This window comes from Amblyomma mixtum, chromosome 3 (assembly GCF_055824585.1).
Source record: "Amblyomma mixtum isolate Tamu chromosome 3, ASM5582458v1, whole genome shotgun sequence".
NCBI lineage: Eukaryota > Metazoa > Arthropoda > Arachnida > Ixodida > Ixodidae > Amblyomma > Amblyomma mixtum.
Genome location: NC_143014.1, coordinates 337582652 through 337593802, shown reverse-complemented (window position 1 = coordinate 337593802; position 11151 = coordinate 337582652). Strand labels below are relative to the sequence as shown.

Here is an 11151-nt window from a genome sequence, read left to right as displayed (position 1 = left end):
TATTTTCTATATGTATAAAATTGGCCATTTTTGTTTAATTACAATTTTTAATCCTGAACTGGTATCCTTACGTCACCTTCTGAACTACGAGTCAGGCAATCACTTTTTGCTAATTCTACCGCAGATTAATTGACATGACCTTCGTTATGTCTGAACCGTACGGCCTCAGAGAGTGTGACTGGGCACATCGACATATCCGGAAGGATACTTTCTCATTATAGCGCACGATTTTCGATCGTTCCTACATACTTTCCACACTATGCACATATATCATTTTCTTAGATAAATTTATTTTTTTAGCTACGATTGCTAAATAAACCCTTATATAGCTTCAAAAAATTGGCAGTGGCTTAGCTCTGGTTAAGCCTGGATATACAAGCGAAAAGCTGCAGTTATGCTCTGTTTGACGTCATGGCTGTCGCAGTTCGCGCACAATGCACTGGGAGCACAACGGTAGCGGTGTAGATTTTGAGCCAACTCCCTCGCCACCACTTCTGGGTATTCTTTTCTTCCTTCCATGGGGACTGTCTGCGTCTCTTCTACGGCCGCCGCCGCCGTTCACACGTGCGTTCTCGCAACGCCTTGCGAAAGAACCTTCTCTTGGGACGGCGGCGGAGACCGCGCAGCAGCGGCAACGGGTAAACCGGTGGCGAGGAGGAGAAGAGGGCGATGGAGAGCGCGCCGCGGCGCGCGGCCTCTTTTATGTCCGCCGCCCGCGCTCTGGTGTTATCGCAACGTTTTGCGATAACGCGATAAGACGCGATAAGAACCGCTAGCAGCGGCGAAGGGTAAACAGGCGGCGAGGAGGAGAATGGAGGGGGTGGCGAGAGGAGGAAGGGCGCGCCGCGGCGGCGCCAAGGGGTGGCTCACGCGAAGCGCGGTGTTGACGAGCTGAGTGAAGCTATTCGCTTCAAAAGTAGGGCGCTCTCTCCTGAGTTACCAAGGGACTATTGCTTCCTGATTTGCCTTATCCAGTTCTATTCAGTTCTACAGTGTGCTACTTTTCTCTTGAATTCATCTAGTTTTTACCTTCCTCGCTTTTTAACTTGTTTAATTTAAAGCTCATCATTTCTCCGTCCTACTGTTTAATGCATACTAATTAGTTAGGCTTCCTGCATACTAACTAGTTAGTTTCCTAGTCCTTTTCTGCCACTGGAGTCAGCGCTCTTTCTGTACAAGTATTTATACACCTTAGAGGCCCACCTGTTATCCTTCAATTTCCTCAGGCGTTCTTCATTCAATAATTTCTTCTGAGCTTCCCGTGCTTCAATCGATGCCTAGCCCATGTCCCCCTGTACTGCCTTATTGGTGTTTTTTTCCTTGGGCACCTAGTGCTAATCTGCCAACAGATCTCTGATTTATTTCCAGCCTCGACTGAACTTCTAGCTGCCCTTGAGCACAAAAGCCCCTTCCCGAAAGTAAGCCCTGGCGGCATTTTTTATTTCAAGATATCAAATTAAATCAGATCTTTATTTCCATATATGCCCACGTACACGAAGGGCTGCGGAAAAAAAGCTGCCCTTTGGCTTGTTATATTCATACTTACTGTAACCGCATAATGCTCTGTGCTTCATTATAGCGGCATTTCTTCGCCATTTTGTCCTAATAGCCTGTTCATGCATTTCCATGTATTCTGGCCTTAGTTTGCCCAAATACCTCGATATTTGTATTCTGCCATTATGGGTATATTATGGCCTTGTGTTGTGAGCACCTACAATGGAACCCTTGAAATCACCAGACCTCACTTAGTTGCGCTAAAAGTGAAGCCTACAGAGTGTCATTCCTCTCCACAAAAATTGACCAGAGTCTATAAATCTTCGAGGCTGTTAGCTAACAGTAAAATATATATCGTCCGAATATAATGAACCGGGCAGCCGCTGCTCCATGGCCGTTCCGCCTAATCTGCACGATAGATCATAACCTGGATTACATTCTTCTAGCTAGCCTAAATTTCCATATTTCTCATATAAATCATGAACAGCAGCGGTGATACAGGACAATCGTGCCTTAATGCTGTGTGTACCTTGACAGTTGTCCTACTTCTTAATCCATTCCATCAAATTTCAATTTTATTGTCTCGGTATATTTCCACAGACAATTTCTATTTTACATTGTCGTACGCACCGTTTATGTCCAGGAAGGCTAAATACAACAGGTTGTTTTCCGCCCTGGATATTTCTGAGCATAAGGCAAGCACGAAAAGATCATCATGTAAGTGCGTACCGCTTCTGAACCCGGGGCTGGCACGCAGTGGTTTGGCACAGCTGCACTTCGCAACAAAATGTCATGACGAGAAAGTTTTCGCTTTACCGGAATTTAGCAAAAGGTCTACTTGCACAATGCAGTTTCAACTAATGAAGGAAAAAGAAAAGGTTCCTAAGGTCTCACCGAAAGTTGAACTCGGATCGCTGGATTCAGAGTGCAGAGTGCTAACCATTACACCATGAGACCGTAAAGAAACTCTTCCGACGCCGGGAATCGAACTCGGGCCTCCTGGGTGAGAGCCAGGTATCCTAGCCACTAGACCACACCGGAACTTTTCTTTATTGCATGGAAGAACTTCCGTAGAAAGGAGGAAAACTTCAATCAGACTGGTTCGCGTCTCAAGTTACCGGGCTGCTTAATAGGAGCCCGCCATAGCCCTAACTCAACCCTGCATCCCCATCAAAACATCAAAATTCAGGGAGGCACACACATGCATCTAGGCACGGCAGCCAGCTTGGAGGTTCTTCGCGTGCAGCATATACACTCCTCACCAAAGCACACTGTTCACGAAACACAGATTTGGACGATCTTGGTGGCTCGGCATGTCTTTCCATCATACGGCTTTTCCAAAGACTGAATAGTCCCATCAACACAAACAGATCATAAGGCACAACAGAGTTTTTGTCAACAGGCAGAAATCTAATAGTGTATGGTGTAATTTCAATGTCCTTCTTAAGAGTTCGTTGTAGTATGTCCCAAAAAAACATGGCATCACGGCACAGGATGAAGCAATGATCAATTGTCTCAGGCACGTTACACAGACGGCAATTCACATTCCAGGGTACAAACATCCCCTTGTCATTAAGAAATGTGTTGACAGGCAGCGTCGCTGTGTGTAGTTTGCAAAAAAAAAACGTTTTAGCGGCTGCCTGAATGCACATCCGCCTAACACGCTTTAGAACACTGATGTCCAAAGACACCAGATAAGGCTGCCGATACAATGGTGTAGGGAACAAAGACTCAGTGAGAGCCTGGGTGATCTGTTTTCTCGAGAGGCTATACAGGTAATCTAAAGAGAAGCGCACAGTGAGGAAATTGAAAGTGTCAGCAACCTCCTTAAGGAATCCCCATAAAGTCCCCTCACGAGCCTGCACAGTCGGTGCGAATATGTAAGGCAAATGAAAACTAAACCGCCTAATGAGCACAGCTACTAGAAACGGGTGGTTTGCCGATTTTAAAAAGAAAAAACGAGAAACAAGTTGATGCACGAACAGGTGAACAAGACCCACTCCACCACCCTCTAAGGGAAAGAACAAGTTGTCACGCCTCATGGGCTCCCATTGAGAGCGCCAAACGAATGTTGCAAATATTCTGTGTATTGCTTGCACCTTCCTCCTCGCACAATGCAGGACTTGAAGGACATACGCGAGCTTTGCAAAAAAATATGTTACAGACCTGTGCCCTCGCAAACACTGAGAGTTCCCTACCCATCCAAGCCTGTGTTTGCCGTCGTAGAGTTACAATTTGTGAATCCCAGTAGGCTGTACTGTTGCGAACTTGGTGCAGCGGAACGCCTAGGTACACAAGAGGGCTACTGTCCCAGCATATGCCACCGAACTGGCTTGGCCTAGTTCCCCAATAACCCAACCAAAAGCCTTTGGATTTCTCTAAATTAAGAGCCACGCCTGATACATCACAGAACTGTTTAGTCAAGTTTAGAGCCTAAAGTACACTCTTTTTGTCAGAACAAAAGAGGGCGACATCATCAGCATAGGCTAAAACTTCACATTGAGCCAGAGAGAAACCGCGGATAGCTGCGCTGTTAATTATACTGAGACAGAGGGGTTCCAGATATAGGGCAAAAACAATGGAGACAGTGGACATCTTTGACGAACAGATGCTTCTAGTGGTATTGGTTTTGTTAGCTCCTGATTAACAATAACCCTTGTATAGGAGTTCTTATAGCACAGCCTTATGCCTTTGAGCAAGACGTCACCAATATTTGCATACTCCAAGACCGCGAACAAGAAATCGTGCCGAACTTTATCAAACGCCTTCGCCAAGTCAATTTCAATCAGAGCTACTTGGCCTGTCTCATCTGATACTGTCTCTAATACTGAACGTGCAATATGGATATGTGTTTGAATACTGCGGCCTCTAATACCACAGACCTGATGCGAACCTATCAAGTCCATAATGACGAGCTGCAGACGACTGCTAAGAAACTTGGCAAAAATTTTGTAATCAACATTGCAGAGGGAAATTGGACGATATCCCTCAACAGTTTTCAACCGATTAGTATCTTTGCTTTTGGGAATTAATATTGTGTGCCCAGAATAGAAAGTGGGAGGCAGTGCACCCACATCATAAGATGCTTGGAAAACTTCCATCAAAACAGGCACTAGGCAAGGCGAAAAAGTTTTATAGAATTCGCTAGTAATACCATCTGGCCCAGGAGATTTCTGGCTCTGCAGGGCAGAAATGGCTGATTGAATTTCATCCAAAGTGATAGGTCCCTTCACTATAGCACACTTCTCATCGTCAAGTCGAGGGAAGTTTCCGAGTAAGGAACTGTAATCGAAACCCTGATTTGGATCTTCGCAACTGCCAAGCAGCTTTCGATAATAGTCGAAGAAAGCAGCAAGAATACCAGGCGCATCGCTGTATGTGCAATCACCATACTGAATTTCCAATATTTCCTTCGCAAGAGCATTCTCTCTTTCATCACTCAGGGCCCGATGAGAAGGTTGCTCATCAAGAAACCTTCGGGACCTAGATCGTATCAAGGCCCCCTTATATCTTTCTGTCGCAAATTGTTGAAGCTCTGCTTTTACGCTATTAATCTCTTCGAGATAGGCACCCGGGCTTATCCTCTCTAGCTCATGTAGCTCCGTTAGGGTGCGCCCAAGCTCACGAAGGTGGTGTCTCTTCAGGAAAGCGATTCTTGCTGAGGCCTCAATTGCCAAGTTTTTGATCTCCTGTTTAAACAAATCCCACTTCTGAAAAACGGACAGATCATGGCGTGACCATACGTCCTTCAAACAAGTAGGTACAGCACGCTGAAAGATTTCGTCTGAGAGCAGAGAGTTATTCATCTTCCACAACTCCCATCGAGGGTGAAGTACATGCCGAGTGTACCTCCCTATCTGAAGAGACACCATACAGTGGTCACTGAAGAAGATGGGCCGCACCCAGTAGCCAAACACACTTGCTAACGCGTCTACAGAAACGTAAATTCTGTCACGGCGAGGATTAGAGGAAAACTGGAAATGAGTGAAATGTATACTGTCGCCTTTTTTGTGTCCCACATCCACAAGACTATATTCAGAAACCAAGTCGGTAAGTAATGCAGCACTAGGGTCGTATCTCTTACATACCACTGATCGGTCCTTATCCCTACAAACGCAATTAAAATCTCCCAACAATATAATTTTGCGTTCCGTGCACAAATGTTCAACTAATGACAGAAAGAAAAGCCTTCTATCGCGCTGCTTTGTGGGGGCGTAAACACAAATAATCCGCCACTGTACACCTGAAATGATGAGATCACAGCATACAAGTCGCCCCTCGTCATCTATGCAATAAGACATGGCTGTTATCTCTAGCGTGTTCGCCAGCAATAGCATACAACCTCCTGATAAGCCTCTCGCGTGGCTAACAATAATGTTGTATTCCGACAAAAAAGGCTCGAGAGCAGCTGCTGTCTCTTCATCAGAGGACAACTTTGTTTCCTGGATAGCGGCCACACACACACTCCATTTCTTTAAGAGATGCCGTACCTGCTGTTGCCTCCTACGATTACGCATACCCCTAACGTTAAGGGTAGCGACTTGATATGCTGCGACGCTCGCCATTTTTGGTGCCAGTCTTAACAAACGCCATCCCCTGGAATGGGGTGGCCCGCCTCCAAATTGGCGGCCTCTCGGGCAGACATCGCCCTCCTCTTTAACGCCACCCTTCCCGTGGCCTCTACACATGGTGCCTTGTGGTCAGCGCCATCGATACACACCTCGTCAGCATCTGCTGGACGTTTCAAAGGTGCGGTGCTGTCCATGTCTTCCTCTGAGACAGCCAAGGCCTCAGCCCACGAACCTGAGGGGAGCACATCACTCGCTGCCACACTAACAGCCGACAGAGAACCGGACACGCCAGAGATCGACGCCACACACGGCTCACCGTTACCCTCCAACGACGAAGCAGAATCAGGAACAGAGGAGGATCGGCGAGCATTCACTGGCTGTATTCGCTCGTCTGACTCCACAGGAGGCATATCCGGACGTTGACCTGTGGCGACGAGGTGTTCCTGTGCAGCAAGCACAGCAGTCTCTGTAGCACTCACGGGGGGGGGGGGGGGGGGGCCGGGTCCGGCGGTTTTCGTTCTGGAGGCGCGGATGCTAGATGGCCAGTCACTTCAGATTTCGTGTTGGTTTAAGGTGTTGAAGTCTTCTGTTCCCGATCTATTCGATGCTCACGACTTAGTTCTCCGGTCGCGCCGACAACCTCAGACACATCCATGATGTGTTCTGATGCCACGTCATCTTCCCGTGACCACTAGCCTTGACGCAGCCTGTCAGCGTAACTCAAGACACAGTTCCCCGCAGTATGGCCAAAGCGTCGGCACTGGGTGCACCGAGGCGTGCGACACTGGCACCGTACATGTCCCACCCGGCTGCATCGGAGGCACAGTGGAGGTCTCCCTGGGATAAGGACTAATGCCTGCACTCCATAAACATTAAGTGTGTGTGGGATTGTGCTTGCTGACACTCCATCCTTGAGTGTGAGGGAGATTTCACGGTTCGACGTTTCCATATGCTCCATCCCTGGGCATCGCCACTTTTCACGCTCCACAGACTGAATCGTGCCATAAGGCTCTAATGCTTCCACAATCCTCCGGTGTTTCATATAGCGGGGAAGCCAAAGGAGCTTAACCTTGACGTTCTTAGTGTCCGGGTCAAACACCACGCACCGCAGTCCTTTGACAGGAAACTCCGCTTTGTTAACAAGCTTCTGTTTGGAAGAACTACTCTCGCAGGTAACCATCCACACGTGGCTCATTTGGTATTGACCAATGCACAAAATTTCCCGGAGATCCAATATCTGTGCGAGTACGTCACGGAAGTCAGGTGCTCGGTACGGGCGACCCTTAAGGTCAGCATGCAGGAAAACAGTATTCAGGACAACATTACCGGTAGGCAATCGGGGAAGTACAACTTTGTACGAGTCCGTAGTGTCCTGAGACGTCGGTAGACCTCGGCCAACGGCCGATGCGCTGTTTCCAGCAAGGAGCATGTTGAAGCACAGCCGCACAGAACGGCTTCTTTCCCTAGACCACGCCCGAACTGGTGGCGCTATCACACCAGCCATGAACTGCATCACACATCAGAGCGTAACCTTCACGGAACAAAATTGGAAGGGCAAAAAATATGCGTCTCGCCCGGACAATTATTTATGACCGATATTTATTTTCCGTAATGCCTCTCTCAAGCCGAAATACTTTATTGTTTTCGCATGTAGTTTTTTGTTTCCCCACTAGATGGCGCAACAAGCTCGCGTTCTTGGACTGCTAAAGTTAGCCGGCGAAATTTAACCAGTACGGCACTAGGTTCCGCGTTCGCTGCACAGTGGTTCGCTGTGACGCTACTAACTGAAGGATGCAGAGTCCTGTCAAATATTTTTACTTTGTTTTTCCTGCATGGCAGGCATGTCGGTGCGGTGTTTACGAATGTTTGTGGGTGCGCTTTGAAACTTGGGGGTAGGGGGTGGCGACTGAAAGCGACCACACATTTAAGCGTTCAAGAAAATGATAACGGAACACGGATTAAGGTGGAAGTGGGGTCAGAAACATTTTTTAAAGGTCGTGGATGTGGATAGAGGGGTGGATTCACTGTTGGGCAACCGAAAGTGGCAAAAACTGGAAGACACGGAGCCGCAAGATGCTGGGATCTCTATGAGCGCTTGATTCTATGCTTCAATAAGTTGAGATAGCTGGCTCACTCGGTTTTAAGTGCTGTACACCGTCTTCCGACCGCAAATTCTTGTTTTCTCATTGTTTCAGCAGCCCGCGAGTAAGCATTTACTTGCAACGCCTTCTTCTCTAAGAAGAACGCTCTGAAAGGTACAGACCAACCCAACGGGCAAATAATATGTTGGGATCGGTCAGTGTGCATAGAAACAAGGCGCATGCGCGGAGATTTCCTGCGCATGCCCAGTTGACACTGTACCACCCCCATGCGACGCCATACAGGATTCACGACTTGCTTGAAAGAGAAAGGCAGAACCCAACGCCCAGGTCAGGCAACACCTTTTTTTATTTTTCAAGGGTGGTATGCAGACAGACACGGCATTGAAATTTCAGGTACGCACTCATGCATTCACGATAAATTCATGCACAACATTTTTTCTTTTGCTTTTGCCCAGAAGAATGGTTCAGCGCTGGATATATTTTTTCATTGCACAAGCGAAGCGAACGAAAATGGCGAGCGAAATCCATTCTACGCAGAATTATATAAGCTCCGGCTTTTCTTCGAGGGCTTCGCTGCAGGGGGCCATTTAGTCTATATCGCCGCCTGCGCCGGTCAGTGAATCGACATCCTGCGCAGAACCGATCGAACGCAGTAAGAATAAAAGCCACCAAGGCAACATTACGTCTATATATAGCGCTATGAGCATCACACGAAAAGCCTCGTTAATTAATGGGTTGCCGTGCATGGATTAAACGGATGTATCACTAAACGCGGATCGGACACGATATCGAAATTTTCGAAGTATGTCCAGTGGCATCGCTGCCTCTGGGCGAAATTCAGTTTTAACGTGGCCTCCGAAATTACCTGAGCGGTGCATGCAGCCCGCTCAATTAAAGTAAAAACACAAGTAGCATTGGAAGCGACAGCAAAAGGCTGCCAGTTCTCCGCGTAACAAGAGTTTTGGCTGTTATGGGTCACAAGAGGGGACCATGTGGCCTTACGGGGAAATATTGAACGCTGAAGGGCTAGAGATAAAGAGCCTGACAATGAAAAGGGTAGTCGCAAGATGCTGTGATACTGCAGGATCCTCAATTACTGACGCTAATGAAGCCGCGAACGCGGAAAAGCTGGTTTGATACATGATCACTTGAAGACAAAAGCATGAGCTGTTTGCAGCTGCGTGTTGCCTGGTTGCAGTGCTATAGATGCCGGACCAGTCTGGACGACAGTGAGCGTATGGGATTCTATCCTAAATAAATTGCTATTAATATTGTAAGCGGTGATTTGTGATCCGGCCGCACCTGTGTCATGCGAGTGCATGCTAACCGTAGTAGGCAATGCCTTCACCAGAACTCCAAGGTCACTCCCGAATAAAAATGGCTGCAAACTGTAGTGCCTCAGGAAACTGACTGAAATTTATGGTACCCGATACGGCTTACGTACCAAACATCAATGACGTGACAGTAAATAGCTACCTTGTCACATAATGTGTGTAGTTAAGCTCAATAATTTCTTTGCATTCCGCTTGTAACTCTACACAGCTAGCTAATCGATCAGTTAGCCGATTAAGTCTTTCAATGGACGAGGCCAGAGCCTCTCATCGAAGCCTTGCCCTTATAATGTTGAGAACTGCTGACCACCGTTAGATTGGGTGCGAAATACGCAAGTTATAGAATTTGGGACCAACGCTCAGACAGAAAAGCGCATCAACGTTATTTTTTTTTGTACTAACTTCAAGGAGGCTCTTGAAAGAAATCACCTCGTCCGGGGTTAGCTTCGTCGGACGGAATAACACCAGGACCAAAGCCACCTGCGTAAAAAAAAATAAGGGACCGTAGTCAAACAACTCTCACACAGAAGCATCAGCGCAACATATCTGTAGCTTGTAAATTTAAGTTCCGCCAGTACGTGCTACGCGTTGAAGTGTATAAGCGGCTTTTCACCATCCAAGGACCCTCTTCCAGCTAATGGCGTCCACCGATTCTCGTGACCCTGCTAGTGGGACAAAACAGGGAGTGGCAGATGAAAGGGGAGAATCCCTCACTTCTGTGGTCGGGGATAGACCCCATCTCTACATTGTCGCTCCGCTCCCTGCATTGTCACGCTAGCAGGTGCATGAGAATCGGCCGACGCCATTGGCTGGAAGGGGGTCCTTTGACGGGGAAAAGCCGCTGCGTTCTTGAGTTGTGTCCGACTATAGTGACTACTGTAAGCAGTTTCTGCTTGAGGGTACTTGTAACTTGCTATTCAAGATCTCAGAGTACCTGGCCCCATCTTAGCTATTTCACTCTTGTGGTCCTGACATGCGGTCGCTCTAGTCGGATACAACTCTAGAACGAAACGGTTTTTCCCCGTCAAAGAACCCCTTTCCAGCCAATGACGGCCTTCAATCCTCCCCAATGGTCATCGAAACTGCCTTGGACGTCCCATGGATATCCAAAACGTCCACAGGACATTCAAGGGAGCTTATTGCCCACTGGATCGTGACCTGGCTAGCGTGACAATGCAGAGAGCGGCGCGACAATTCAGGGAGGTGCCTATGCCCTTTCAAGCAGCCTACGCGAGCCAAGGCATTCCTCAGTGCAGGTCAGCTCACCTGCAATGCCAGCACCGCCACCGCCACGCAGAAGACAATCACGGTGCGTTTGTGGCTGCCCAGGCGGTGCAGGGTCGGACGGCTGGGGCACTGGTTCCGCTCGGAGGACTCGACCAGCGCCTGCTGGGAACCTCCCATCACTGCCTCGAGCTTCATTGCGGCACCGGCACTGGTTAGGGCGGGCTCGCGTTTACGAGGGTTCGGAATGGGCTTCGCTGGTCCCTAGCTGCACGCGGTACGGGCTTCTTCTGAGGGTTGGTGGTGATGATGATGATGTCCTCAGGCTTAACGGCACATACCCACGGCCGGGGGTTGGCCTGGGTGCATAGCGGACACAAACGCACTCATGTGCAGGCAGTGGAGTATTTGGATAATATTGCAGCTTAA

The 11151-nt window shown here is 48.2% G+C and overlaps 1 protein-coding gene, 1 non-coding gene and 1 pseudogene across 2 annotated transcripts; all 3 read right to left on the bottom strand.

Annotated features, from left to right (window-relative positions):
- Positions 1 to 2463: 2463 nt before the first annotated feature.
- On the bottom strand, positions 2464 to 2535 carry TRNAE-CUC (transfer RNA glutamic acid (anticodon CUC)). The gene has a single exon. It is a non-coding gene; the product is annotated as a tRNA-Glu (tRNA).
- A 4098-nt stretch (positions 2536 to 6633) lies between these two features.
- Positions 6634 to 7514, bottom strand: LOC149356087 (uncharacterized; annotated as a pseudogene).
- Positions 7515 to 7528: 14 nt separating this feature from the next.
- Positions 7529 to 10920, bottom strand: LOC149356086 (uncharacterized). Its single transcript, XM_089576251.1, has 4 exons — positions 10765 to 10920; positions 9901 to 9978; positions 7884 to 7971; positions 7529 to 7596 (listed from the first exon to the last, which is right to left on the bottom strand). The coding sequence occupies exons 1-4, from the start codon at positions 10918 to 10920 to the stop codon at positions 7529 to 7531; spliced, it is 390 nt and encodes a 129-aa protein (XP_089432377.1).
- Between the last annotated feature and the right edge of the window lie 231 nt (positions 10921 to 11151).

Bases quoted from the DNA above. Each gene is read 5' to 3' on its own strand.
- LOC149356086 (XM_089576251.1), bottom strand. From the start codon at position 10,920: ATGAAGCTCGAGGCAGTGATGGGAGGTTCCCAGCAGGCGCTGGTCGAG. The intron at 7,972-9,900 runs GTTAGTACAAAA...GGTCGCTTTCAG, and splicing joins CTTTCAAGAGCCTCCTTGAA to TCGCCACCCCCTACCCCCAA. The intron at 7,597-7,883 runs GTAAAAATATTT...TGTTCCGTGAAG, and splicing joins TGCCATGCAGGAAAAACAAA to GTTACGCTCTGATGTGTGAT.